The sequence below is a fragment of the Tamandua tetradactyla genome, chromosome 5, assembly GCF_023851605.1.
Source record: "Tamandua tetradactyla isolate mTamTet1 chromosome 5, mTamTet1.pri, whole genome shotgun sequence".
In the NCBI taxonomy this organism is placed as follows: domain Eukaryota; kingdom Metazoa; phylum Chordata; class Mammalia; order Pilosa; family Myrmecophagidae; genus Tamandua; species Tamandua tetradactyla.
In genome coordinates, this window is record NC_135331.1 from 24,885 (window position 1) to 50,324 (window position 25,440).

At 34.0% G+C, this 25,440-nt stretch overlaps 1 protein-coding gene across 1 annotated transcript in view; it reads left to right on the forward strand.

Annotated features, from left to right (window-relative positions):
- Window positions 1–25,440, forward strand: part of LOC143682201 (dihydropyrimidine dehydrogenase [NADP(+)]-like) — a 58,394-nt gene that overhangs the window by 12,348 nt on the left and 20,606 nt on the right. The window contains exon 3 of the mRNA XM_077159090.1: window positions 11,005–11,215. Within this exon, the coding sequence (XP_077015205.1) occupies window positions 11,005–11,215 (211 nt within the window). The remainder of the gene's footprint in view (window positions 1–11,004; window positions 11,216–25,440) is intronic.

Sequence of the window (25,440 nt, forward strand, 5' to 3'; positions counted from 1 at the left end):
ATTTATTATTATTATTATTGTGTGTGCTCTATGGCGGGGTCACATTTCATTCTTTTTCCTTCTGAGTATCCCGTTATTGCAGCACCATTGGTACAATCTTTTGTTTTGTTTTTTTGTTTATTTGCTTGTTTGCTTGTTTATTTTGGGAATTGCATGGGCTGGGACTCGAACCTGGGTCTCCTGCATCGCAGGCGAGAATTCTACCGCTGAACTACCTTTGCAACCCCCTCTGTTAACTTTTATATGAAAGTTGGAAGCCTCTCTCCCATTAATGACATTTATTTCAGCTTTTCAATGTCTTCTTTTCTTGTCCCATAAAGTGAAAAATTTTAAAAGTAATTTGTATTAACCTAAAATACACATGTTGGTTATTCCATACAATTCAAAACACAAAAATATGCCTGAACAATGAAAGACTATGCATAAATTGCTGAAAATGAAGAGCTTACCTTCTTTTTAAATGTATCTTTTCCTTTTAAAAAAGTAAGCTCATTCTCAAAGATCTGCTCCAGCTGTCATTTTCTCTTTGAAGATTTCTCTGATTCCCTCCCAAATTAAATCTACCTTCTGTGTGCTCTTACAGCACTGTAGACTTCCTGCTATTATAGCATTTATAATTAAAGTTATTACTTTATGCTCATCTCATAAGTTAAAGTGCTAGCTCCTTCAAGTGTAGTTCATTCAACTTGGTTTCGACTCAAGGTATGCAGCAATGACTGACCACGGCAGCAGCTCAGTGGTCTGTGTTGAATAAACCAACATCTTAGGGCAATGAAAACCTTGTACAGAGACATTAAATGAATATAAATACTCACAATATGTAGTTAATGTATATAGCACATAAATATGCCTCAAAATTATTTCTGATAATTTTAAAGTATTTAGTTTTATTTTAATTTTAACTTGTCATTTTATCACTTTATAATATCCAAGTAACATGAAAGTAGCTTTTAAAAATTTAATAATCCCTAGTTTTCAGTCTCTAAAGGATAGCTAAGGATTTTAAAGAATGAAATATAATTAAGTTATACATAAAAAGTCAAAATTATTAGAAGTTATCAGAGTCATAGAGGATTAGCAGGTTACAAAAGAACACAGAGGGTCATGATTTGTGCAGAATATGTGCAAAGGAGCATTTCAAGATTGAAAAAGCTACTGCAAAGACACCAAGTTATGGAGATCATTTCGTGAGAAACCCCAGCAGCAACCAGTTGTGCTTGACTCCGACAGAATCCAGGATGAGAGGCGATACGAGCTACTTGGATTTAAGAAAACATTGTGAATCATAAATGAGTAATATTTAAAAATACTATTTTTCTGTTAAAATATGTGTGAATTTTATGATGTTATATCAAGACATTAAACCTCTAAATTATCCTGTGCCTTTCCGGATGATGCAGCTCAATGGTTACATAGTTAAAGGGCAACTGCATTTATCCAATGTGTATTGCAACTGCCACATGGAGCAATGTTTCTTTATGTTCAAGATTCTTCAATTTGAAAATTAAACAAAAGTGAAAAGAGAACATCAGTGAATTGTATAACATCATAGCAGGTTAAAAAGGAATCTTGGCTTGTGATTTTAGCAAACTTCTCTGCTCAAGTAAAAATAATAATTACAGACCTTGCTTGTATATACCAGAGAATAATGAGCATCTTAAAATCGTTGTGTATTTCCACCATTCTGTGAATTTGTACAAGCCAAAAATCATAAAATATTTTCAGGACTATTTTAGCAAATTAAGGGCTCTAAGATCAAGATGGGCATAATTTGCTGCCTCTTCCTGCAACTCCGTTATCCTCCTTCATCTCCTTGGTAACCAAGATAATCAGAAGATCAGGTTGTGAAATCAGACTCACAGGTAGAGACCTCACTCTGCATTAAGCTTTATTAATAATCCCAAGAATAAGAGTAAATGCAAAATGTTGAGTAAACAAGGAGAGGTGCATGACCACCAGGCTCCTTTTTGCTGCATAAGGATGTGCTCTAACACAGATTAGCATATGAGATCTCTAAGCAATCTGTGATAACTCCGCCACTTACACCAAAGGAAGCTGCTTCAGTTATGAACCATCTCCTGTTTGCACTCAGATTGTTATATATGTTATCTTACATGAGTCTTTCCAGGGAGTCATGTCCCATATTTTAGTTCCCTCATTACTACAGCAAATATCATGCAATGGGTTGGCTTAAAGAATGGGAATTTAGTGACTCATGGTTCTGAACCTAGAAGAAGTCCAAAATCAAGATATTATCAAGTTGATGTTTTCTTTCAGAAGACTGGCATTCTGTGACCAGCTGCCAGTGATCCTTGGTCCTTGACTGTTCTGCCACATGGCAATGGATGCCTCTCCTTGCCTCTCCCTGCTCTTCTGGCTGCTCCGTTCAGCTTTTTCTGAATTTCACTTTGCTTATAAAGGGTTCCAGTAATCCAGATTAAAACTCAACCTGATCCATTTAGGCCACACCTTGGCTGAAGTAACATTTTGAAGAGATCTTATTTACACAGTTTTGGGATGGGTCCACACCCATAGGAATGGATTAAGTTTAACTTGTTTTTCTGAGGTGGATGGTTCCAACCCACTGCAATATATCTTTCTATATTTTCTAGGATTTTAATTTTTTAGCCATAGCAATCCTAGATAGAACAAATACATTCTGCTAAAAGCATTTCATAGATAAGGGCTCTCTCACTTATGAAGAAATGCCCATGGTTTGTTTCCCAGTAGCATATTTACAAGGAGATTTGATTAAATTAACCTTATTTCTTTCTTCAGATATACCTTCCCTCCTCAAGGGAAAGACAGCAGCATACTAGCTGCTAATAATTTCCTTTCCAGTAACTTACTTCCCCTTATCCTTCAGAATTAGTTTGAACAGAATTTACTTAGCCTACATTACAGCTATGTAAATTGTCCTTTTTGAGTGCGTGTGCCATTGTAACATACTGTTTATACATTAACACACTGACCATACTTGCTTATGTGTCTGCCTCTGTGAGGTTTTTGAAGGCAGGAATTATTTTAGTAATAATATAGCTCATAGCACAATTTTTGGTACATAATAGAGACTTAGTATATGGTAAATTTACGCGTGACTGGTACTCTTACTGTTATGAATGGTTTGTGGTATGTCCTACAATGAGAGGTAAAATTGTCCAGGATCTCAGTGGTCAAGGCAGACCACCAAAGAAGATCCCAAATGACATTTCTGAGGTCTTTGTATTAATATAGGATTGGTCACATGTTTAAAATATAACTATTGAAGAATTGTCTTTACAAAGAATATTGTTTCTTATCTTCTCAAGCATTGGCATATTAGTAGTTATTCTGGAATTTAATGTCTGCTGCTTTGAGTTCTGCTCATTATAGTTTATAACCTATGCTCACTTTGCCTATATGCAATCTAAAAATGATTTGGCATCATGCTTTTAATTATAGTAAATTAAGTTGTTTCATAATTTCCACAGTATGATGCCTGTAATATTAATCAGACCAAATCATCACATTACATAAAGTTAATCATTAAAATGATGATCATTATTGCATGTATGGCATGCTATTTTTATTTCACTCAACATCAACTACATATCTTTCTGAATATGGAGGTGGAAATCAAAGCTAAAAAGAAAGTTGTTTCATTTTCTTTTATGTTATGTGAAGAGGAAGTGATAATCCTATTTATTGAGCCTAAAAAATGGAAACTTAAGGAGGTGGGATGGTGGCTCAGTTACAAAGTTCTCGCCTGTCATGCCGGAGACCCAGGTTCGATTTCCGGTGCCTGCCCGTGCACGCAAAAAACAAAAACAAACAAAAAAGAATAAAAATGGAAACTTAAGACTATTTACTCTGTTATACCCTTGAGTAATTATTGGTAGAGATGGGGGCAAGAGAGATTTTGTAGTTTTCTTGATGTACCAGTTGTCCATAATGAGACAGGATCCATTAAAATAAATAAATATTTAGGCCATGAACAGAAGCATTCATATACTGATGCCATTAATGTCATTAATGAGTGTTAGGTGGTAAAAGTTACTAAGACAGAGCTCTGTGCATTATTTAGCACAGAAGGATGGTTAGTTTGAAGTGTAAAATATCAAGACCTACTGCATGAGAGTGGACCGCTGGTCCATCTGACCTGTCTGGGCCATCCTTTCCTGATGGCAGCATAACTGATAACTGAGGAGGAAGGCCTCTTCCACTTGCTCTTTGATTTCAACCTCACAACACAGGGCGATCTGGTCAGGTAGCATTTCTTCTGGATGATCCATGTTACTTAGCATTAGGATAGGTGTTTAGTAGCTGTTCATTCAATATGTTACAGTTGGTTGTGCTTTCATTGATTTGAATGTCTTTTGGGTTTTCATATTAATTTTTCTTTCATTCTGTTAGGCAAAACTTTATTAAAGGCCTACTATGTGCTATTCACTTTGATAGGCACAGACAGGTGCTGAAATTCACTTGGTGCTCCTCCGTGTTGCGCATTAGATGTTATACCTTCTGATTTGCCAAGCTTGTGTCTCAATGTTCATTTGCTTGGACTTAATGAAGACCATATAGGATTTGGTTTCCGCCAGAACAGGAGTTTAATTAAGCTTTATCATCCTTTAATATATGGCATTGTCCCTGTGAGTCTCAATTTCTCTGCTATTGGATGGAAATAACATTATTTCATATAGTATTAGTATACTGGGGTTGGATATTTACAAATTTACAAAGCAGTAAAGTGCCTGGGTTGGGTGCTAAATCCATAAACCATGATGCCCAGTGTGTTATTCACATTTGAGCCATAACAGAGAGAAAAAACTAGTTTGGAGCTAAACACTTTTTATTATTACTGTTATCATTATTATCATAAATAAAAAGGTGTCATAGGTGTCATAACATACCTTCTGTGTAGGATTAAAATGAGTTACATGTAAAGCACTTAAAAAATACCTGGTATATTAGTAATTATCATTATTATTATCTTTTTAGACAGATTTCTCTATTAATAAAAATGAATTCATCTTTTTCCACAAATAATCCAAAAGACATTAAACTTGACATTTGACTTCACTTACTAATATTCTCATTTTCCTAATATGTCCCTCTTTCTCAAGATGTTTCTTACTGGTTTCTCATTACTTTTTCCCATTATATATAAGCCCTTTTCATATAAATATGTATGTTTCGATGGCGTCTTCTTATATCTCATTTAAACAGTTCCCCCTCTTTTATGTAAAATGGAAATTCTACTTAGCAAGAAGTGATATGATTAAAAAGAACATACCAAACATCCCATACTCCTTATCCCACTCCCATTTTTTTCTTTCTTTTATGCTCCTAGTTTACTTTTTCTTTTTCTTTTTTTTCTTGGAGTAATGAAAATTTTCTAGAATTGATTGTGGTGATAAATGCACAACTATATGTTGATAACATAAGCCATTAATTGTGTACCATGGATAGATTATTTGGTGTATGAATATATCCCTGTATAATTGCATTTTTAAAACTTAAATGCATTTCAAAAATTCCATAATAAACAAATAGACGAATGATGCATTGGAACAAAATAAAATAAATTTAAAATTAAACAGTCATTTATACCTTATATAAACAGCTCATACTTAATAAAAAAAAACATACCAATTAAAAATAGGCACCAGATACAGAAGATCACTAAATAAAAGTATAAATTAACCATTAAACATTTTCATTAACAATATCCAGTGCTGTAAGATGATCATTCCTAATGATTGATTTAATTGATTAAAGCAAAAACACACCACCATGCACACATGCATTCCCACAAAGATACTCTGGAAGGTCGTTTTGCAGTATGTAGCAAGTGTCTCAGTAGGAGGAATTTATCCTAAATAATCAGAGATACAGACAAAAACTTATTGACAATGTTTATTATAATATTATTTAAAAGAACAAAATTGGAAATAGCCTTAATATCTACTAATTGGGTACTAAGTAAATAAATTATGGCACATTCAAAATCCAGTTTGTATTAGCAGCCATTTAAGATCATGAAGTAATATAGGAAAAAGCTCAAAATATAATCTTAAATTTTTTAAGTGTCAGAATATAACACTGAAAATGCAATAAGTAAGAAATTCTGCTTTTTAAAAAATGTGTTTATGCATCAAAAAAATACTGGAAGGAATTACTTAAGATGTTAATAGTAGTTCTCTCTGGGTGGTGGGTTGGAGTTAGTGTTTTTTTCATATAAAATTCTGTATTTTCTAACTGTTCTGTATTAAACAGATTTTACTTTTATATTGAGAATTAAAAGCAATTAGAGGTATTTTAAAAATCACAGCTACTAATACCTAATCTTATATGTTTAACTCATAAAGAACGCCCCTAGTTTCAAAAGTGGCCATTCAAAATAATTTTTGTAGGAGCCAAAGTTCACCCCACCTGACGTCTGTACGCTGAGTTAATGTGAATGTCTAAATATTTGAATATGAGTTAACAGCCTTAATGCATATAGTGAATTATTGTGTAAGCTAAGGATTTGGTGTCTTTGTGTTCATACATAGTTTTGGGGGCCTCACATATCAAATCCGTGGTAAGAAAACTATTAAAACATGTTCAGGCCTGAAATCATTGATAATCTTTATTTTAAATTCTTAAAAGCTTCTTACTTTTTAGTAGTGTTCAGTTTTTATTTCTTAATTTAATGCCATATATTACAAAAAGGATTAAAGATGATCTACATATAATAATAATAGATACTAGTTTAAGCATTAATTGTCAAGTAAAGCAGAATAGGACAAAACAGGTAAAAATCCTTTTGTGAGAAATACTCTCAATATATATGGCATAATTCAGGACTTTTTTTTCTGACATCCACAGAAAATTGTACTATTATAAATACACATTGTGTGTTGATTTATTCTAACCATAAACATTTGGCTTTGTTATTCAATCAAGTGTGGCATTATCATTAAAATTTAGCATCCCTTGACATTTTTGAAACACAATAAACTGGTTTATATTGATGAGTTATAAGGTACAACATTATGCAAATGTGACAAAAGTAATACAGAGAACATATCTTATATACTGGAACCGTATTTATTTTATAATTTGAATTATTCAAAGAATAGTTTTCCTTCCAGAGTATGTGTTTTTACTTTGTAGACAATTAAAGAGGAGTGTAAGGTTTGTCTTCGTCTCTCCCTTTTTTTTAACCTTTGCTATTGAGCCACCTTTCTGTTGAAATCACAATAGTTGAAGATGATTGGAGGTAAAAGTGAATTCAGTAGGTGTCAATTACAAATAAATAGCATTTATTTGCACCCTTTTTTATGACGGGCTCTGCTTTTGGACTTTACATTTCTTAATTGCATTAAATAATACCACAAACCAACTAGTTATTCTATCCGCATTTTATGTATGAGAAACCTAAGGATCCAATAGATTTTTTGATTAACCCAAATGAACAGCAGAAGCAAGTTTCGAACCTGAGTCTATTCTATTCTTCTCTAATCCCCCGTCTAACCAGTGAACAATCCTAGATCCATTGTTTTGTATAATTTCTAGCCACAATATCCCATATATTCATTGTTTTTTATATTGTTCGTCTTTTAAATTTATCATGAAAAGTGAAATATGGTGCATTAATTGCTTATATGATTAGTTTCTTAACTTTTAAGGGAAATATTCAAAAAGTATAATAGATGGACCTAGTATGTTTGTGTTATATATATTATAAATTGTGTTTTCTCTAATATATGTTTTTTTTTATCATTGTTGTCACCCTTGGAAGTCTTTTTTAGGCGTATTTTTTCCTAATTGTCTCCCCCCACTCATTCTTGTAATTTTTGGACCATTAACATACTCTGTATCTGGATATGCACTTTGACTGTTTGGGAAACCATAAATCATTGTAACATCTAAAATTTTTTCCTCCCCTGAAAACCAATTTTCATGCCCTTGAAGGTGATATCGCTTTCATTGAGAATTCACGGTGTGGTTCAGCTAGGTTTAGAGCCAGTCTGCTATAGTCTAAGGCAGTGGGTCACATAGTATTATCCCAGGACCAGCAGCCTGCCATCACCTGGGAATTGTGAAAAATGCAAATCCTTGGGCCCCACCCTGAACCTACCAAATTAGAAACTTTGCAGACAGGCCATGCAATCTGTGATTTATAAAGCTGTCCATGTGGTTTTGATGTATGCCTCTTTGGAGTACCTAGATATATATAGAGAGAGGGTGCTGAGATATGGGTCCGTGGCTAGATTACACTGTTGAAGTGACTTTATGTCTCAGTTTTCTTCATCTTGATATAGTCTAGATATCTCCTGGTTTGAGGCCACATACTTTTTATAGTAATATGTACACACCCTCCTCAATGTCACTGTCAGAGGTTCCTAACAGAAGATGGAAAGAATGAGCCTTGACCTCCTACCTACCTCCTTCATTTGGAAATTTTCACTTTTATTTAAGAATAATTATTATCCTAGTCTGAGCCATTTGCATTTGTATTACACTGACAAGAGCTTATTTTCTCAAAAACAATGAATGGAGCAATGAGCAAATAGGTAAATATTAGAATCAGTCTTGATAGGTACCCCATTATTGGTATTAAAAGAAATGAAACCAGGGTTTCCAGATTTTATGGCAGAATGAATTATGTAAGAGATGTGGAAGTACTGGTAATTTGGTCAAGTGGATAAACTTGTCTTGCTTTCTTAAAACATTCATTTACAATATTTGCTTCTGTGCCTTCAAAGAAAGAATATTTTTTTCTTTATTTCTTGTTTTCTACAGAAATTCTTTAGCCGTCTCTTCTCCAACCTATTATTCTAACCATATATTTGCACAGATTGGCTCCCCATTTCATTGACATTATTCCAGTTTAGTTATATGTAGTTTGATAATGAACAGAAGAATCTATTTTCTTGTGTTATGATCAGAAAGAAGCATTCTGTAAAAGTGAAAGCTAAGGAAACCAGACCACTACAGTCAGAAAACTCACACTCTACTCAAACTTGAAAATTATCTTGTGATACCATAATTTATAAAATTCACATCATAACTCCAATCCTTAAGACCTGCCTGAGTCAGTGATTAAAAAAATGTAAGTGGCTAACAACCAAATCTCAGCTTTGGTGGAGAAAAACTTCATGTTGATTTTTTAATGCAATTTTTTTGAGATATATTCACATACCATATAATCATCCAAAGTATTCAATTGATGTCTCACAGTATCATCATATAGTTGTGCATTCATCACCACAATTTGTCTTTATTTTCTTACTCATATGCCCACACACTGGATAAAGGGAGTGTCAGCCACAAGGTTTTCACAATCACACGGTCACACCATAAAACTCATATAGGTATATACTCATCATCAAAAATCAAGGTTACTGCATTACAGTTCAACAATTTCAGGTATTTCCTTCTAGCTACTCGAGTACACTAGAAACTAAAAAGGAATATCTACATGATGCATAAGAATAACCTACAGAATGACCTCTCAACTCTATTTGAAATCTTATAATCACTGAAACTTCATTTTGCTTTGTTTTTTCCCCCTTTGGTCAAGAGGGTTTTCTCAGTCCCACAATGCCAGGACCAGACTTATCCCAGGAGACATATCCTTGTAGCCAGGGAGGATTACACCTCTAGGAGTCAAGTCCCATATAGAAGGGAGGGTAGTGAGTTTATTCGTGGAGTTGACTTAAGAGAGAGAGGCCACAGCTGATCAACAAAAGAGGTTCTTTGGGAATGACTTATAGACATAATTGTAAGTAGGAGCTTCTCCTTTACAGGAATAATTTTATAAGGGCATGCCTCAAGATGAGGGCTTGGCTTATGAAACTGTTAGTCCCTAATGATCGTGAGAATATCAGAAATTTCCTACGTAGAGAAATTTGATATTCCTACATTTCCCCCCAAACCCTCAAAGGGACTTTGCACATACTTTTATTTTATGCCTAAATTACTCTGGGATTTATAAGGGCATTACATTAACCTGTCAAAATGACAAGTTTTCATTCCCCATTCAAGGTTCCATGTAATATGTTGCTTAACAAACTGACCATACAAGTTAAATTAGGTAGTATATTATAGAAAAGATAAATTTTGTAACAAATAAACATCCCGTCCTTTGATCTCACATAGAAGTTGAAGTTTTAAAATACAGTCAATATCATCCTTTACCCTGCATTCTGATTTACCTTAGTTCTATCCAAATCAGCTACATTCATATCTCTAATTGAAGTCTGATCTCCTTTTTGCTTCTTAAACAGTTGCTGTGTGGAGTAATGCTGACTTTTAGAGCTGCAGAACTCTAGCTCTGAGTCTCAGGTGTCACACAGGTACCCAGAGTTCCAGGAAGTAAAGGGTTATACACAAAGCTCATCAGCATGTCAACTTATAAATAATAGTTAAAACTCAGAATAGATGTGACTATTATAAGAGCTTACAACCTAGGAACCTTTACAATAAGCCTTATTGAACATTGTGTACTCTTTAACCATCAGTTACTTAATTTCTGGCCATGCTCTTACCTGATAACCTATGCTCTTAAATTCAAGTCTCAGAGTTTGCACATTATAGATAGTCTATATTAATGAGGCTTACAATATTTGTCTTTGTTTCTGGCTTATTTCACTCAACATAGTGTCTTCAAGGTTCATTCACCTAGTTTCATGCTTCACAACTTATTCCTTTTAGCACCTGCTCAATGTTTCATTGTATCTACACGCCATAGTTTGCCTTCCATTCATCTGTCGATGTATCCTTAGGCCACCTCCATTCATTACAAATCGAGAGTACTGCCACCATAAACATCAGTGTGCAAATGTCCATTCATGTTCTTGCTTTCAGTTCCTCGAAGTACATGCCTAATAACAGGGTTGCAGGATCATATGGCATCCCCATATTTAGTCATGTTGATTGAAACTCATATGTTTTAGCATGTATAACTGAATTAAAAATCAAATAATGTGTAAAGAAGAAATCTTTTCAAGGTTTTCTCTGTTCCATTTCATTTAGATGGAACTTGCTAAGGAAGAAAAATGTGAATTTTTACCTTTCCTGTCCCCACGGAAAGTTATAGTGAAAGGTGGAAGAATTGTTGCCATGCAATTTTGTCGGACAGAGCAAGATGAAACTGGAAACTGGAATGAAGATGAAGATCAGATAGTCCGTCTGAAAGCCGATGTGGTCATCAGTGCCTTTGGCTCAGTGCTAAGTGATCCTGAAGGTAGAGTGCTCAGTTGCTGAAGTGTGTAAATGCAGCGCCGTAATAATTTCCAGCTTTCAAGGAAATGTTTTTCACTTTTAACATTCATTTCCCTCTTCCAGTATGGAATGCAAGCAATCACAATTTAAAAGGCTTAGAAGTGGTATTTAATGCTGATACAGAATTGTTTTTAAAGAGGTAAAAATCAATAAGAACTTTAGTCTTTGTTTCAAGCTATAACCACAATACATATTCTATTTTATCATGTTTACCTTGTTTCCAATGTAGGAATGGATTTTTCTCAAATTAGGCTAGAGTGAGAAAATGTGGCAGAAAATTGTAGCTGTCAATCTTCAGTTGACAAGAATGAATAGACCAAAATGTAATTCCTATTTACTACTTTCCCTGTATCAAATCATCACTAGGAACATCAAAATTATCAAATGAGAAAGTTTGAATTCCTGTTATTTTATGTGGATGGCATAAATGGACTTGGGGAGGAAGAACAAAATGCTTTGAGAAAATTAATGGGAAAAGGAAGGTTTAAATAGCATTTCAACTGAATATTTTGTCAACTCATTAAGACTACCTTGTGTTATACTTTTCACACACACAGTGTTTTTGCAGACCCTTGTAGATGAAAGCTTAGGTGCTTTGGTACCTTCATTTGGCAGATATTTTATTTTTGAATCCACACTGGTGAAATGACTAAGAAAAAAATAAAAGAAAGATGTTTCTCCACATCATAGATTCATTTAAGAAAACAATAGCAAAAATGTATGCTAGACAGTTCCCATCTCGACTTCTTACCATAGTCATGCTAAAATTACATTTTACATCTAAAATAGAAAGAGATACTGGCTTGCAAATGTGTATTTTTGTGCAACAGATAAATAAAAATTTCAGCCAGTCATCAAGATATTTTATCTGCAGGACATCAAACATCTTGGTATTTGGAAACATCCAGATGTTTAATGTCATCAAGATAAATGTTTTCAAATAGTTGGATGATAGCCTGAATTTGTCACTTTTCATCTAGATGCTTATGTGATATGTAGACATAGTCACAGTGTGGTTTGTTTATTCATTAATTGGGTTCAAGGAGATAAAAAAAGTACAATGTGTAAATTACATTCTGTTTGAAAAATCATACTGTTCTTACTACTCTGCACATCACCAAAACTTGGCTAAAATTTTGAATGATATTTAACTAGCAATTCTATCGATGATTTTTTTTATTTCAAAAAAACAATTTAGTTCACCCACCTAAATTTGTGTTCCATAATCAACAACCCTATATTATAAAAAATGTTCTTTTGCTAAGCAAACCGAAATAGATGTGACTCAGAAGATCATGGAGAACAGCTTTTGCAATCAAAGATGCAATTTTGGTAGGTGTATGCTAGAGAGGTGTGTGTGTGTGTGTGTATGTGTCTGTGTGTGTATGTGTGTATGTGGGTGAGAGATTTAATTTAATATTTAAAATATGAAGCGGAAGAAAATTTTGTCTATTTATGTTTATTCATGATCATTTCAGAATTTATTTTATGCTTTATTTCATGATTTACTTGTGTATGTTTCTTCTAGTACTTCACATTTCACAGGTACTATCCACATTCAGAAAATCAAGAAAAGAGGATCTTCACTATTATTTACCCCCACTTCTGATTTGAAATAAAATACCAGGTGCAAAAAAAAAAATTATCCCTAAATAGATTACTTGCTTTACCAGGGTCCATCAATGTTTACATTAATAAAAAGTTACTCTTCAAGTGAGAGAGTTCCTGGAAGAGCTGGGAATGCTAACTGGCACTCATGCTTCTACTCTCATCCAGATATTTCAACACTGTTTTTTGAATAGAAACATTAATGAAAGAAACAGAGAAAATCGTATTTGGTAGAAGCTAATCAAGAAAACCTTTCCCAAATGGCGTTTAAAATCTTAAAATAGCAATTTCAAAATCAGAAAAGTTTTATCTGCATACATATTTAAGTTCACAGAGAGCAAGTTGTCCATTTGGGTGAGAAGAGGATGTTAGTATTTTCCCTCATCTTAGGCTTCCCTAAATCTTTTACCATTCTGATACCTTTAATATATTTGCCTATACCCTCTCTCTCCAGTCATCAGCTCCATCTTCACTCCACTCTTTGCTCTTCCCCAACCTTACTTTGCCCAAACTCCAGTGAATCTACTCAAACTGAGTGTCATCTTTTCAGTCCTTATTCATTTCCACATTTGACAATGTTAAATATTTCTCCCCATTTAAAATGATCCCCTCCAAGTCACTTAACATTTCTGAGCCTCAACTTCTTCATCTATAATAAAACAAACACAATAATACTTTCTTTCCATACCTCTCAGGGCTGTGTCATAATTTAAGTGAAATAATATGGAAATGCTTTGGAAGCATAACTGTAACACATTTGTGTCTATATACATATGTGTGTGTGTGTGTGTGTGTGTGTGTGTGTGTATGTATACACATTGGGTGCATGGTCCGGGAATTGAACCTGAGTCTCCTGCATGGAAGCAAGCATTCTGCCACTGAAATACCCATGCACTCTATTTCCATTTTTTTTTTTTTTTTTCTTTTAACTATTCTTTTCCAAGCCTATCACTGATAACTTTGCTCTCTGTAGCTTGTTTTTTAGTAATTTCCAAATTACAGTTTGCCCATTTTCTCTTCTTAATATATTTATACCCTCTATAAAATGATTATACTCAGCATTCATTCCTCAAGAAAAATTTAATAACTTCTTCCATGTACCACGTGCTGACTAGACACACTACAGCATTATTTCACTTTTGTGGAAATTACTCAGAAATTTATTTTTCACTCCCCATGTCTCAGAAGACCTTTCATCCCATATTTATGTTCATGCATGTGACAAATTTCTACTGGGTATCTAGGGAATACCAGATACCAAATTATATTCTGGAAAAATAGAGATGAATAGACATTCCTTGCACTTAGAAACCTCATAGATTGGCAAGGAAGAATTTTAAGCAAATTTATTACAAATTAAAGAATGTCTTGAAGAGATGCACACATAAGGAAGAGCACTCAGCAGATTTGCCTTAAGTATATCTCTTTCAGCTTCCCTATTGTAAATGCACCACAGTTTTCCCCATTGCTAGTCTTCAAAATGTTTTCCAGATTCACATTTCTAATTCCAGTTTTTCTTTTTATTAAACTCAGCACATTACCCTATGTTATAGGATAAAGCTCTTTCTCTTCTTAATACTTGAGAACTATGGTGAATGCTCATACTATGTATCTGGCTTTATTTTCCACTGTGCCCTATCATATCCCTCTTAGTATGTAGCACAGACTTTAGTAGCAACTCAGAATGTACTAGGTAAATTCTTATAAATCTATGTTCCAGGATTCAAAGTAGAAATAAACTTTACAGAGTACATGTAAATTACAATGGTAGTTTATACTCGGTATTCTTGAATTATAATTTAATTGAAAATTCTTTTAGAGTCTCAATTATATTTATTGATGTTAAAGATATTATTAAAAATACAAAGTTGGAAATTGAAGGATATCAGTTTTTTTATTCTCTGATAAATTGCATAAATTTGATCTGTAATTTTTGTGTTTCACTGGAGAAGGTAAAATAACTTATTATTACGTGTCCAGTAGCTCTATAATGAACATTTCTTGTCATAAAAGTGATTTGGCCCAACTTCTTATAGAGAGAATAATTATGTCAAATTTCTAAAAAAAATTTAAACTATCTTTGGATTATACATGCTAATTATCGTATTGCTACTAAGGCTAATAACAGAATTAATCCTCATTATTTTACCTAATTCTCTTTTATTTTTGCGTACTTTCTTAGATTGGAGCAGTGAGTGTGAAATAGCAGCAAAGACTACATATTTAGCCTCTCTGCACAGAATATATGTGTACTTATTATGCACACAATCTAATTAAATTCATTAACTCTCTCAAATTGCAAAGGCAATAGTGTCCAATTTCTAATTCAGTTGACATAATAAAGCCTTAGCCCTTTCCTGTGACAAACTCAGAGAGGTTCCATTTTAAAAATTCTCATTCATTCTTCCTAGGTATAAGATTCCAAATCACGTTAGATTAAATTGGTATTTTATTGTTCTAGAATGTCTAAATTAGGCACAAACTACCTCTAAGTTGTATTTTGAAATATCTATGTGATATATAAATATATGCATATATATGTATGTTTCAGAATATAGAAAGTCTCTTTTCTGCTGAGTAACAATATCTCTTTTTGTTTTGTTTAAACATTGTCAAGTTTAAGAGATGTCTTCATTATTTTATAGTTTCCTCACTTCTTTTTGCTTGGAACCACACCACTAGTTGTGAATGTATATATGTCTTTTCTGTTTGTTTTGAATTGATGAGAGAATTCTTTATCATTATCACTGGCCTCACTGACCTTCATTTTTCCAGCTGAGGCAATAATGTTAGCCTTGTCTAAACATTCCTGGGAAATCTAGATGACATAATTCTTTGAATATGCTTTCATTGAATTGGAGGAACACACATTAATCCATGCCATGACCTCAGTGCCTCTTCCATACATGGAACTATACTTATCTTCTGGTTCTTTTAATATGACCACTTTGAAAAGAGCTATGTCATTCAGTCTTCCATAATTTGTTATCATTTATCTTCATGTTGGACTGTAAACCCTAAAAGGAAGGGATTATGCTATTATAGTAATTTCAAGTCCTAAGAGTTACTGGAATATTGATATGGCCAGAATAGATGTACAATATATATTTGTGGATTTGATTTGACTCAGTTCATGTTAGGATATTAATTTTATTACAATCAGTTTTCTCTCAGGTCTACTTGTTTACTTTTCCCAGAAAATACAAAAGTTTAAACAAAGCTCTGTTTTCTGTTGCTGTTGAATTTTTTTTCTGTTTTGGCATAAATTGTTACAATTTCTGTAATCAAATGAATATTGCATCAGTTAGAGTCTGTAGGTATAGAGGCTCTGAGCGGGGCTCTCGAGTCAGGATACCTGGCTCCTCCTTCTACCTTTGTGGCCTTAGTGAGTTACTTCATTTTTTTGTACTTAGCAGTCATTATCATTTAAGAGGGATGATTATATTCTCAACCTCCTAGAGTTGTTTTAAGCATAAATGAATTAGCAATTAGTAATGTATGTAAATGCACTTAAAGCTAGGTGTAGTAACTTTTTATTGGGCAATAAAATCATATTTTAATAGTTCAATTGAGTTATGTCATACCCTTATGATGCTGTGAAAAAGGATTTAAAAATCAGAATTTCATAAGGAGCTATAGGGGCAGTCACATGTCTTTGGAAATAAGTGAAGCAAGTGCTTTTACACATACATGATTTTTCAAATGAGAAATCTTTAAATATTTTTGGTTAATCTCATTTGCAGAAAAAACATTCCACAGTTTATAACTGTTATACATATTTTAAAAATATGTTATCATACATCCTGATGTTTTTTCATACCATGGAAAGGATTTTTTTCCAACTAATTTTTGTAGTTAGAAATGTCTAGTTTGAGTTCCAATACATTATTTAAAAAGCAAAGGGTTTTTAAATAATTTGGTTTTCCCTCTTATGGTGAAATTGGGCTAATTTTTTTGTTTAATCTAAGACAATGGCTTATTCCTTTTTTAAAAGGAAAGAGAATCTCTTTTGAGGATATAGTTTGAAATTTTAAGTGCTTGGAAATTTTGGGATAATGTAACTAAAATTAAAAATCTGTGTTTTTGAAAAGAAGAAGATAGGATGAATTGCGGCAGTAAAATGGACTCAACGTGATGCTGCATAGCACAGCTCAGGAGGGCCCGCAACCGGGTGACTGAACTCTAAGCTCATGACCCAGGCATGAGTGGCTTCTCCTAGGAAAGGAGTTTATATACATCCCTGAGTGCCTATATTTATTTTTTCTGCCTATCTCACTAAAGATGAGAGATAACAAGGAAAACCAAAGCCCAGATATTTTTGAATACTTGATGGAACCCTCAGAAACCAACTCCCTTGATAGCATTAAGTGCAATTAGTTCCATAAGAGAGGGTGTTGGGGGAGGGGGAGATTTAAAAATCACTCATCAGTTCCGCTTATTATAAGAACCTCAGAAAATGTTTTTGAAAACATCATGGGATAAATCAAACATTCTATTAATGTCGTTTCGAGTGTGATTTGATTCAGTTGCTTCCAACTGAGTTATACACTGAGGAAGGTACAAGCCATAGGCTAATTCCCCATATTCTGGCCTAAATTGGAACTAGAGATTCTGAGTTCAGCAAGAAAAGGCATACATAAGACCCTGATGCCACTGGAGATGCAAGAATTTTTCAGTGTGTACATTTTTTTTAATTACTTAGCGGTTAAGGGCCTAGGGAAAAATATTTTACTTTTAGGATGCACAGTAGATGAGACAGGTACCCAATAATAGTGGTTATATTTACCCATGCTTTAAAAAAATGAAATCAGTATGTTTGATTTCTTTTATTCCTTCTTATAAATTGTCATACTTTGTCAAATTTCCACAACTGCATGCATTTTTTATAAACAGAAATATTTGCAATAACGTTTCAAAGATCAAGTTAAGCAATACTGTACTTCATTGCTAGACAGGAAATACTTTTGATGGAATACAAAAACTTTAGAGGAAGGGACTTACTAATCATTTAATATAACCAAAAATGAATGAAGCAGAACTGAGAAATGGAATGGTCAATCTGTCGTGATACATATAGTACAGTATAGTAACTTGCATTGGGATTTTTATTCCTTACATTTCCAAATATGATGGAAGTGGTATAAGAAACCATGCAAACTAGTCCCCTCGTTTATAGAATTATTTATTACTTTCTTTGATGGCCTTTTATCTTAAGCAAAGTTGGGTTCTGGGGGTAGAGTTGTGAAAAGACAGGTAAAATAAATTGTCTTGAGAGAAGTTTAGAGTGCTTGGAAAGCACAGAGCACAGAATCTGTGGCTCTATGGAAAGCTGAGGTCTGCATGATGTACAGGAGTTTCCAGTAGAATGGGAGTGGAAGGAGGAAGGCACAAGTAGATTGCACAACCTGCTTAGCATCATATTACTAGATTCAATAACCATCTTACAGTCATATATAAAAGCTGTAAAAAAGAAATTCCTTTAGAAAGTTGTCAACCTACTTATTTCATACATGTTCTCATCTTCATAAATGAATGTCTGTGTTTTCCATTTCCAAAAGAAAGTAGAACTTCTTATTATGTGATTTCTACTATTCATTCTCTGAATTGTTCATCCAGCAGTAATCATTGATGTCCAGCTATGTCCTAGCCACTGTCCACTAGGGGTAGAAGCATGGATAAAATAAGTCTTTGCCCTCCAGGGGCTCGTAGCTAATGGAGAAGCACACATATAAAATGGCATTCAGAAGGAATGTCATAGGCAAAGGTATGGACTGATGAAACAGTGAGAAATCCTGTTTAGCTGGAACAGATAGTTTGTGAGATGGGAGGTGAGAGGTGGTGGGAAGTGGATAAGGTTAAGATGGCAGGAAATTTGGCTATAAATTTGTGTGGAGTCCTGGGATTTATATGAAAATCAGGGTCTTTGACTATTATCCTGTAGACGTGTAAGTAACAAATGTGGATTTTAAAGATGGAGAAGTTCTTTTTTTATTTTTAACAAGGTAACATGGGATTTTTGATTTTCCAAGTCTGGGCCTAGTTTTTGAACCACTTGTAATATTCTTCAAATGGGAGTTAATTCCAAGGAATAACTAGTTGGGGTGGTTCATAATAGCAGGCAAGTGTGTTTTATAGTATTGAATACTTGAATTAGTCTGACTTACCCACCTAATCACAGGTTATGCTCCAGTAAGGTAGGTCCCCCTGTAGAAAGGCACCAGAAGATTTTCAGGATGAGGGAAGAGAGAGAACCTGTGTTCACATGGTTAGCTTCAAATCTATAGGCATGGCAAAGGCAGACTATGCATAACTAGCTTCCAGATTTACTAATCAGAATAATGAATTTCAGCTTTTGGAGATTTACTTAAATTACAGTGAGACATCACAAGCATTATGTTAATGATTGTTTTTCCACATGTAGGAAGCATGAGGAGGTGGAATAAGCATCTTCACAGTGGCAGTACTATTAAAAAAAAAAGCCCTGGAATTAAGACAGGCTAGTATCAAACCATTTAAAAGGTTGTTTTCAGTAGTTTAAATGGCCACTGATTAAGGTCTAGATTAAAGAAAAGAGGTGGGAATGCAGACTCAGAGTCAATATTGTACTTCTTAAGTAGAAAAGTCAGGACTTAGTCAACTGATTTATGAAGATGTTGAATATGGAGTACCTGTCTACCTTGGGAGTCTGATTAGGTGTTCCAAATGTTGATAGAACTCATAAAAATGCAGGTAGAACAGATCTGAGGGAAATGGTGTTTGATTTTGATTTCATTTGGATTTGCTAATCTGTTCAACATCTGGAAATAGGAGACTCAAACTCAGAAAACAGAAGTGATTGAAAATAGGTATGAGAATCACTGTATGTCATTTATCTGTCTTTTTTACTGCCATATCCTATAGCCTAGAATAATGGCTATTCACTGATTGAATTAATGAATGGATGCTCCTATAGGTTATCACTTAGATAATGACTTCTTAAAGTATGAAAAAATAATATATGTGACATCTCTCCTGGAAATCAAGAAGCATTCCACCTACCATATTTTGAAAAGAAAAAAAAAACAGCCTTCATTACTGCTCTTTTTCAGACTATAAAGATTTCTAGAAGAATATGGCATTAAGGACAGTTTTATTCCATGGTGATGTACCCTCCCTCTTTTACTAATGTATGTGGTTCCTTATTCTACCATTTTGTTTTATAATGTTCAAAAAATGTAACATGTAATGGTTGGCCCAGTGATAAGAATGACACTTTGTAATATTCCCTGTACACTGACTTATTTTTACCTGTAATTTAGTTAAGAAACATTCTCTGGTACCTAACAGTAGGACTGCAAATGTTTTTTTAAAAATTGTCCTTGTTCTCAGAAAGATTTTTACCTAGCTGAGATACACATTGTTTTTCTATTATAAAATGTACTGCTCAGAGGAAGTATGCAGTGGTGGAATCTAATGCAAATATCAGAATTTCTGCAAAATAGTCATCCAAAATAATAGAATCCTTGCACAGGTTTTCCTTAGAATTATTTTATAGGGTGGAGGAAATGAGGAGGGAAGGTCAAACTGATAACAATGTTGAAGGTGATTTGGTAGCAACATCACATCACTTACAGCTGCCTTAGACATCCATTTGAAGCACAACATGATATTTCTGTAATTATTTTACTTCCCTTTAATAACTCCATAAGTAAGTTTGTTTCCCCAGTGAAGGCTCTGTTCAGAGCCTTTCCTTATCTTTATTTTCCAGGTTTCACTAGTGGCGATATCATATGCATTCTTAGAGGGAGACAGTGGATAAATCAGTGGTTTTCCATCAAATCAAAGATTACATACAAGAAGTAGAACAGTGGCATGTAACAAGTTTTGTTGGGGAAAGAAGTTAGAAAATGCAAAAGATAGCATAGATTTTCAGGGAACAAGAGTCTTAAGAAACAGCCAATTTTATTCACTATATAGTGAGCATAACAGATGTCCTTTGGTTTACTGACCATAGCCTATTATATTTATCTTTTAAATACTAGTTAGGTTATGGCATAACAAAAGTATATTCTGAAACCTGATATTCTTGTGACACATTCAACTGCACTAAACTGCTATGAATGCAAAATAAAAATGTAAGATTTCAATTATAATGTAATGATTAAGACTGCATTGTTGGCCTCAGTAAGATGTATTTTGTGTTGCAGATTGTGATTACTATTGTTAATTACTTTGCATTTGTGCTCTTGGCTTCAAGAATGATATAAAAAGACAATATGCCTGTTTTAGGTGTTTTCCAGTAAATTAGACATTGACCTGCATAAATGTAAGGTCTTATTGAACCGGTAGGAAAATCACATTTAATATCTATCTGCAAAATATGGTAGCTACCCAATTCAAATGTAATGTGTACATGTAATTTATCAGATTTCCCAATTATGCTGACATTGCTGGAGGGGAAAACTAGAACCAACTTCACATCAGTTGAGGGATCCTGCCCAAGCTGTATATGGATTATGCTGTCTAATACCAGCCTTCCATTACATGGCAGCCATAATCATAATATTTGTGATTTTGAAGCTCTTTAAAGTGTTTTCAAAGCACTTTTATTTATTTAACCATTTGTTCCTGATCAAGTGTGTGAAAGTATCCAGCATATTATGCAGTATGTGTTTATAAGTGTCCAATGACTTTCCAAGCCCTCTGCAAAGTGTGCTGACAGGTCACTTGGTTTAATATGGGCTAGTGTTTTCCCCTATATTTGCACACTGCTGCCAATTGAACTTCTAAATCACCAGTATCACTCGTTACTCCCATACTTTAAAATCCACAATTATCCTTCCCAAATGCCTCAATTTAACTTTGAAACCTTTCTAATTTGTCCCCCATTCATACTCAAGGGATTTTACTTAACATTTTTTTTCATTCTGTAATTATTGAGTATATGAGATTCTGTATTAGTTTTTCAGGATATACAAAAAAAATGTATACATTGTTCCTGTCTACAGAAGCCTGCAGTCTAATCGAGGGAGGAAAATGCACATAACAATGTCATAAGTAAAGTGTGACTAAAGGAGGAACAGATGCATTGCTAATTGCTATTGTAACATACAGAGTGGAGAGATGACTTCCATCTGGAAGGATCAGACAAGGTTTTAAGGAGGCAGCAGATTATAAGGATGAGGACTGGGTAAGAATTAAGAAAATACAGATACAAGAAAGCTCACTGCAGTCAGAGTGAACAAACTGGATAAATGCATCTAAGAGTTCATTTGGCTAGATCATAGGGTATGCAGTGAGAAATAGTAGAATAAGAGTGGAAAACATTGCTGTTAATTCATGAAATGTTTTAGTGTTAGTCTAAGGTTTCTGAATTATATTACAGTATGGGTAGGGACTAGAAATCTAGAGGGACATGTATATTAATTATGCTCCTCTCACACACATAGGGAGCATGTATTATGCATTAAATATTCTCCTCCTTTTGGGCCCCTGGTCTTCTACTACTTCATTATGTATGAAATATAATATATATATTTCTAAACTATATTGAAAATAAGGATAATTTATTCATATTTTAATCCAAAGGACCCAGCAAAGTGTATTCACTGAATGAATGAAGAGATGGTTAACTGTTTGGATGAAAATAATGAAATGACTTCTTCATCTTAATAACCCTACAGAAAATTCACACTAAGGACAAAAACATTTGAAAGTGGTGTTGATATGAAGTGTCATGTGAAGGCCAGCCAGAACTCCCTCTGTTGAGGGAAATATCAGATAGTGGACACGTCCTCTGGCATTGAGAAATGCAATCCTAAATAGTTTCCCTGCTTCTCTTCCCACTTTCTTATAATTTCACCAGAATCTACTTTATAAAAGTAAATTAGATCATTTCACTCCCTTGTTCCAAGTCCCCCAGTGGTTTCCCACTTTATTTAGAACACAATCCTTACCATAGTTTAAAGAGCCTTCTATGATCTGCTCTGCCTTGTTCTCAGGCTTCATCTCCTCCATCTTGCCTTCTTTCCTCTACCCACAGAGTCCTTCCTTCTACTCCTCAAATGCATCAACATCACCTTCTCCTCAAAGCTTCTGCAACTGTGAATGATCTGCCTCCAAATTATCACATAGCTGGATCTTCTTAGCCTTCATGTCTCAGCTCTGATGTCATCTCCTCAAAGAGACTGTCTTGACTCCCTATACCACCTACAGTAAAGCATTCCTCCCTCCTTCTTCTCACCCCCCCCACACCTTGTTATACTCCCTTTCACATAATCCCTTTCTTTAGCCATTTTTGCCATTCTCAAATTCACTTACTTGTATGCATTTTATTTTCTATCTTATGCTAAGTGAAATATACACCCCATAAGGACAAGTGCCTTATTTACTACAGTGCCTACAGCAGGATTCAGTACACAGTAGGCAATAATTATTTGTTAATTGAATGAATGAATTGCAGTCTTCTGCCTTAAAATTTTCCCATGCAGTCATTGCTAAACTTGTCAAAAGAATAGCCAGTATGTGTTACTTCTCCATTCTTGCCAGGTCCTCTCTCCTTAACCTCTTTTACTTTGATTTTTGCCTTCACTGTTTAACCATCGCATCTTTTTGCATCTCATTGGCCTCCAGATTACCAAATCAAGTTATCTTCCTTAGATTTATCTTGTACTTGACCATTCTTGAAACTGTCTCTTCACTTGACTTTTGTGACTCAGAAATGTCTTGATTCTCCTGTAATTCTGATGATTCCTTTTCTGACTTTAACTCAGGTTGCTTTTGCTGTGACAGTAAGGACTCTATTTCCTCCTGCATTTGTACTCTTTCCTTGGGAATCTTAACCATCCTTATGACTGCATCTAAACCTAAGATTCAGAGCCTTTGCCAAACTGTAGGTGCACCTCCAAATGCCCCTGAACACCTCCAGGCTTTCCGAGTCAATAATCTGAAGCTAGTGTGTAGTTAGGTTCAAATCCTAGGGGTGTGACCTAGGCAACTTACTCAGCCTCAGTTTCCACAGGTATAAAATTGAGATAATAACTACTCTGTGAAGATCTAAAGAGACAATATATACAGTGACTAGCTCAGAACCAGCCACATGGGAAGCACTCAATAAATACTTGCCATTGTTATCGTTGTGAACTTTGAATTGAATTTAACCTTTTCTAATACCAAATATATTTTATACTACATAATAACATAAATGTGTACCCTATAAAAAGCTGTACTTTTGAATCATGCATTACTTTTGTACTAAAGTTGTTTAATGAAATTCTACTGTTTTAAATTTGCATTGAGTTGTCTACTGCTGATTGACAAGGAAGAAAAAAGTCATAAGATGGATATCAAAAAATAACATTAATGAGCTTCTAAAGCTAAAATTACAGGAACTTATGAAATTGGTTAAACATAAAAACCATTAAACTATTTACTGAAGCTTCACAGATATACTGCAGCTAATGAGCATTTCTGCTATTTAAATAAGCCCAAATTGAACACACATTACATGGATACATAATTAGTCATGGCAAACACATAGGCTTAACTTTTAAAGCTCTATTTAGGGAATCTTTTCCATTTGATTTATTTTGTTAATTAAAATATTTTTCAGTATTCACTTATATTTTAATAATATTGTTTTTGCAAGTAGTGTAATTTACTACTGGCTTTTTGTTGTTTTTCTTTATGCTTTAAATGCAGCAAATGGGAATTTTATATTAATCCTTTTCTTAACCCTTTCTAGAATTGTGTCACTCAATGACATCATTCAGCATTTTAAAAGCTTCTTTCACTGAAAAGTTTATATAAAATGTTTCAGTAGCCATTCTACTCTTTTCACTCTCATAATATTAAGAAGTATTAAGCACTCGAATATGCATAGAATTATTATGATTATGGTCCAAATCAGATTAAAGGATGATCAGTTCCTTCAAGGAGTTTGTAGTTGTTAAGTAGATGGTATCATTGAATATAAATAAGCAAATCAAAGTACAGCATTTCATAACCCAACAGAGAATTTGAAACCAATCCCCATATATTTACTTCAAGGACACTGACCTCTTTGAGGAGATAGCTTCCAGAGAAAATAAAATCAAATCTTCAAGTAGTTTAGAGTCTTAAGTAGATGGAATTATTGCAGAAAAACAAGCAAATAAAGGTGAAGTGCTTGGACAACTTTGAATATGAATTTATTAGTTGGCCATTTTAGGAAATGGGAATAAAACTCCCAGCAGAATGTAAATAAAACAAAAGGTTTCTACAGGCTATTATTGACATCCATATTTTCTGTTTAACTTGGGGGAGAATCAGATCTGTCATTTAACATTGCCTGAATTCTACAAGCATATCCAAACTAGAAATAATCTAACCATGGCAGCAGGGGAAGCGAATAGCTAAGTCAAATTGACCAAATGCCTATTCTACAATAGTCACTGTGTTTCTTCTAGAAGCTTGTATTTTAAAAACTAAATAAATAAATAAAAAGGGATGTCATGGTTAGGGACATGTGTCAACTTGGCCAAGTTGTGGTACCTGTTTATCTGATTGGCAAGTGCTGGCCTGTCTGTTGCAATGAGGACATTTCATAGGATTAGGTCATGA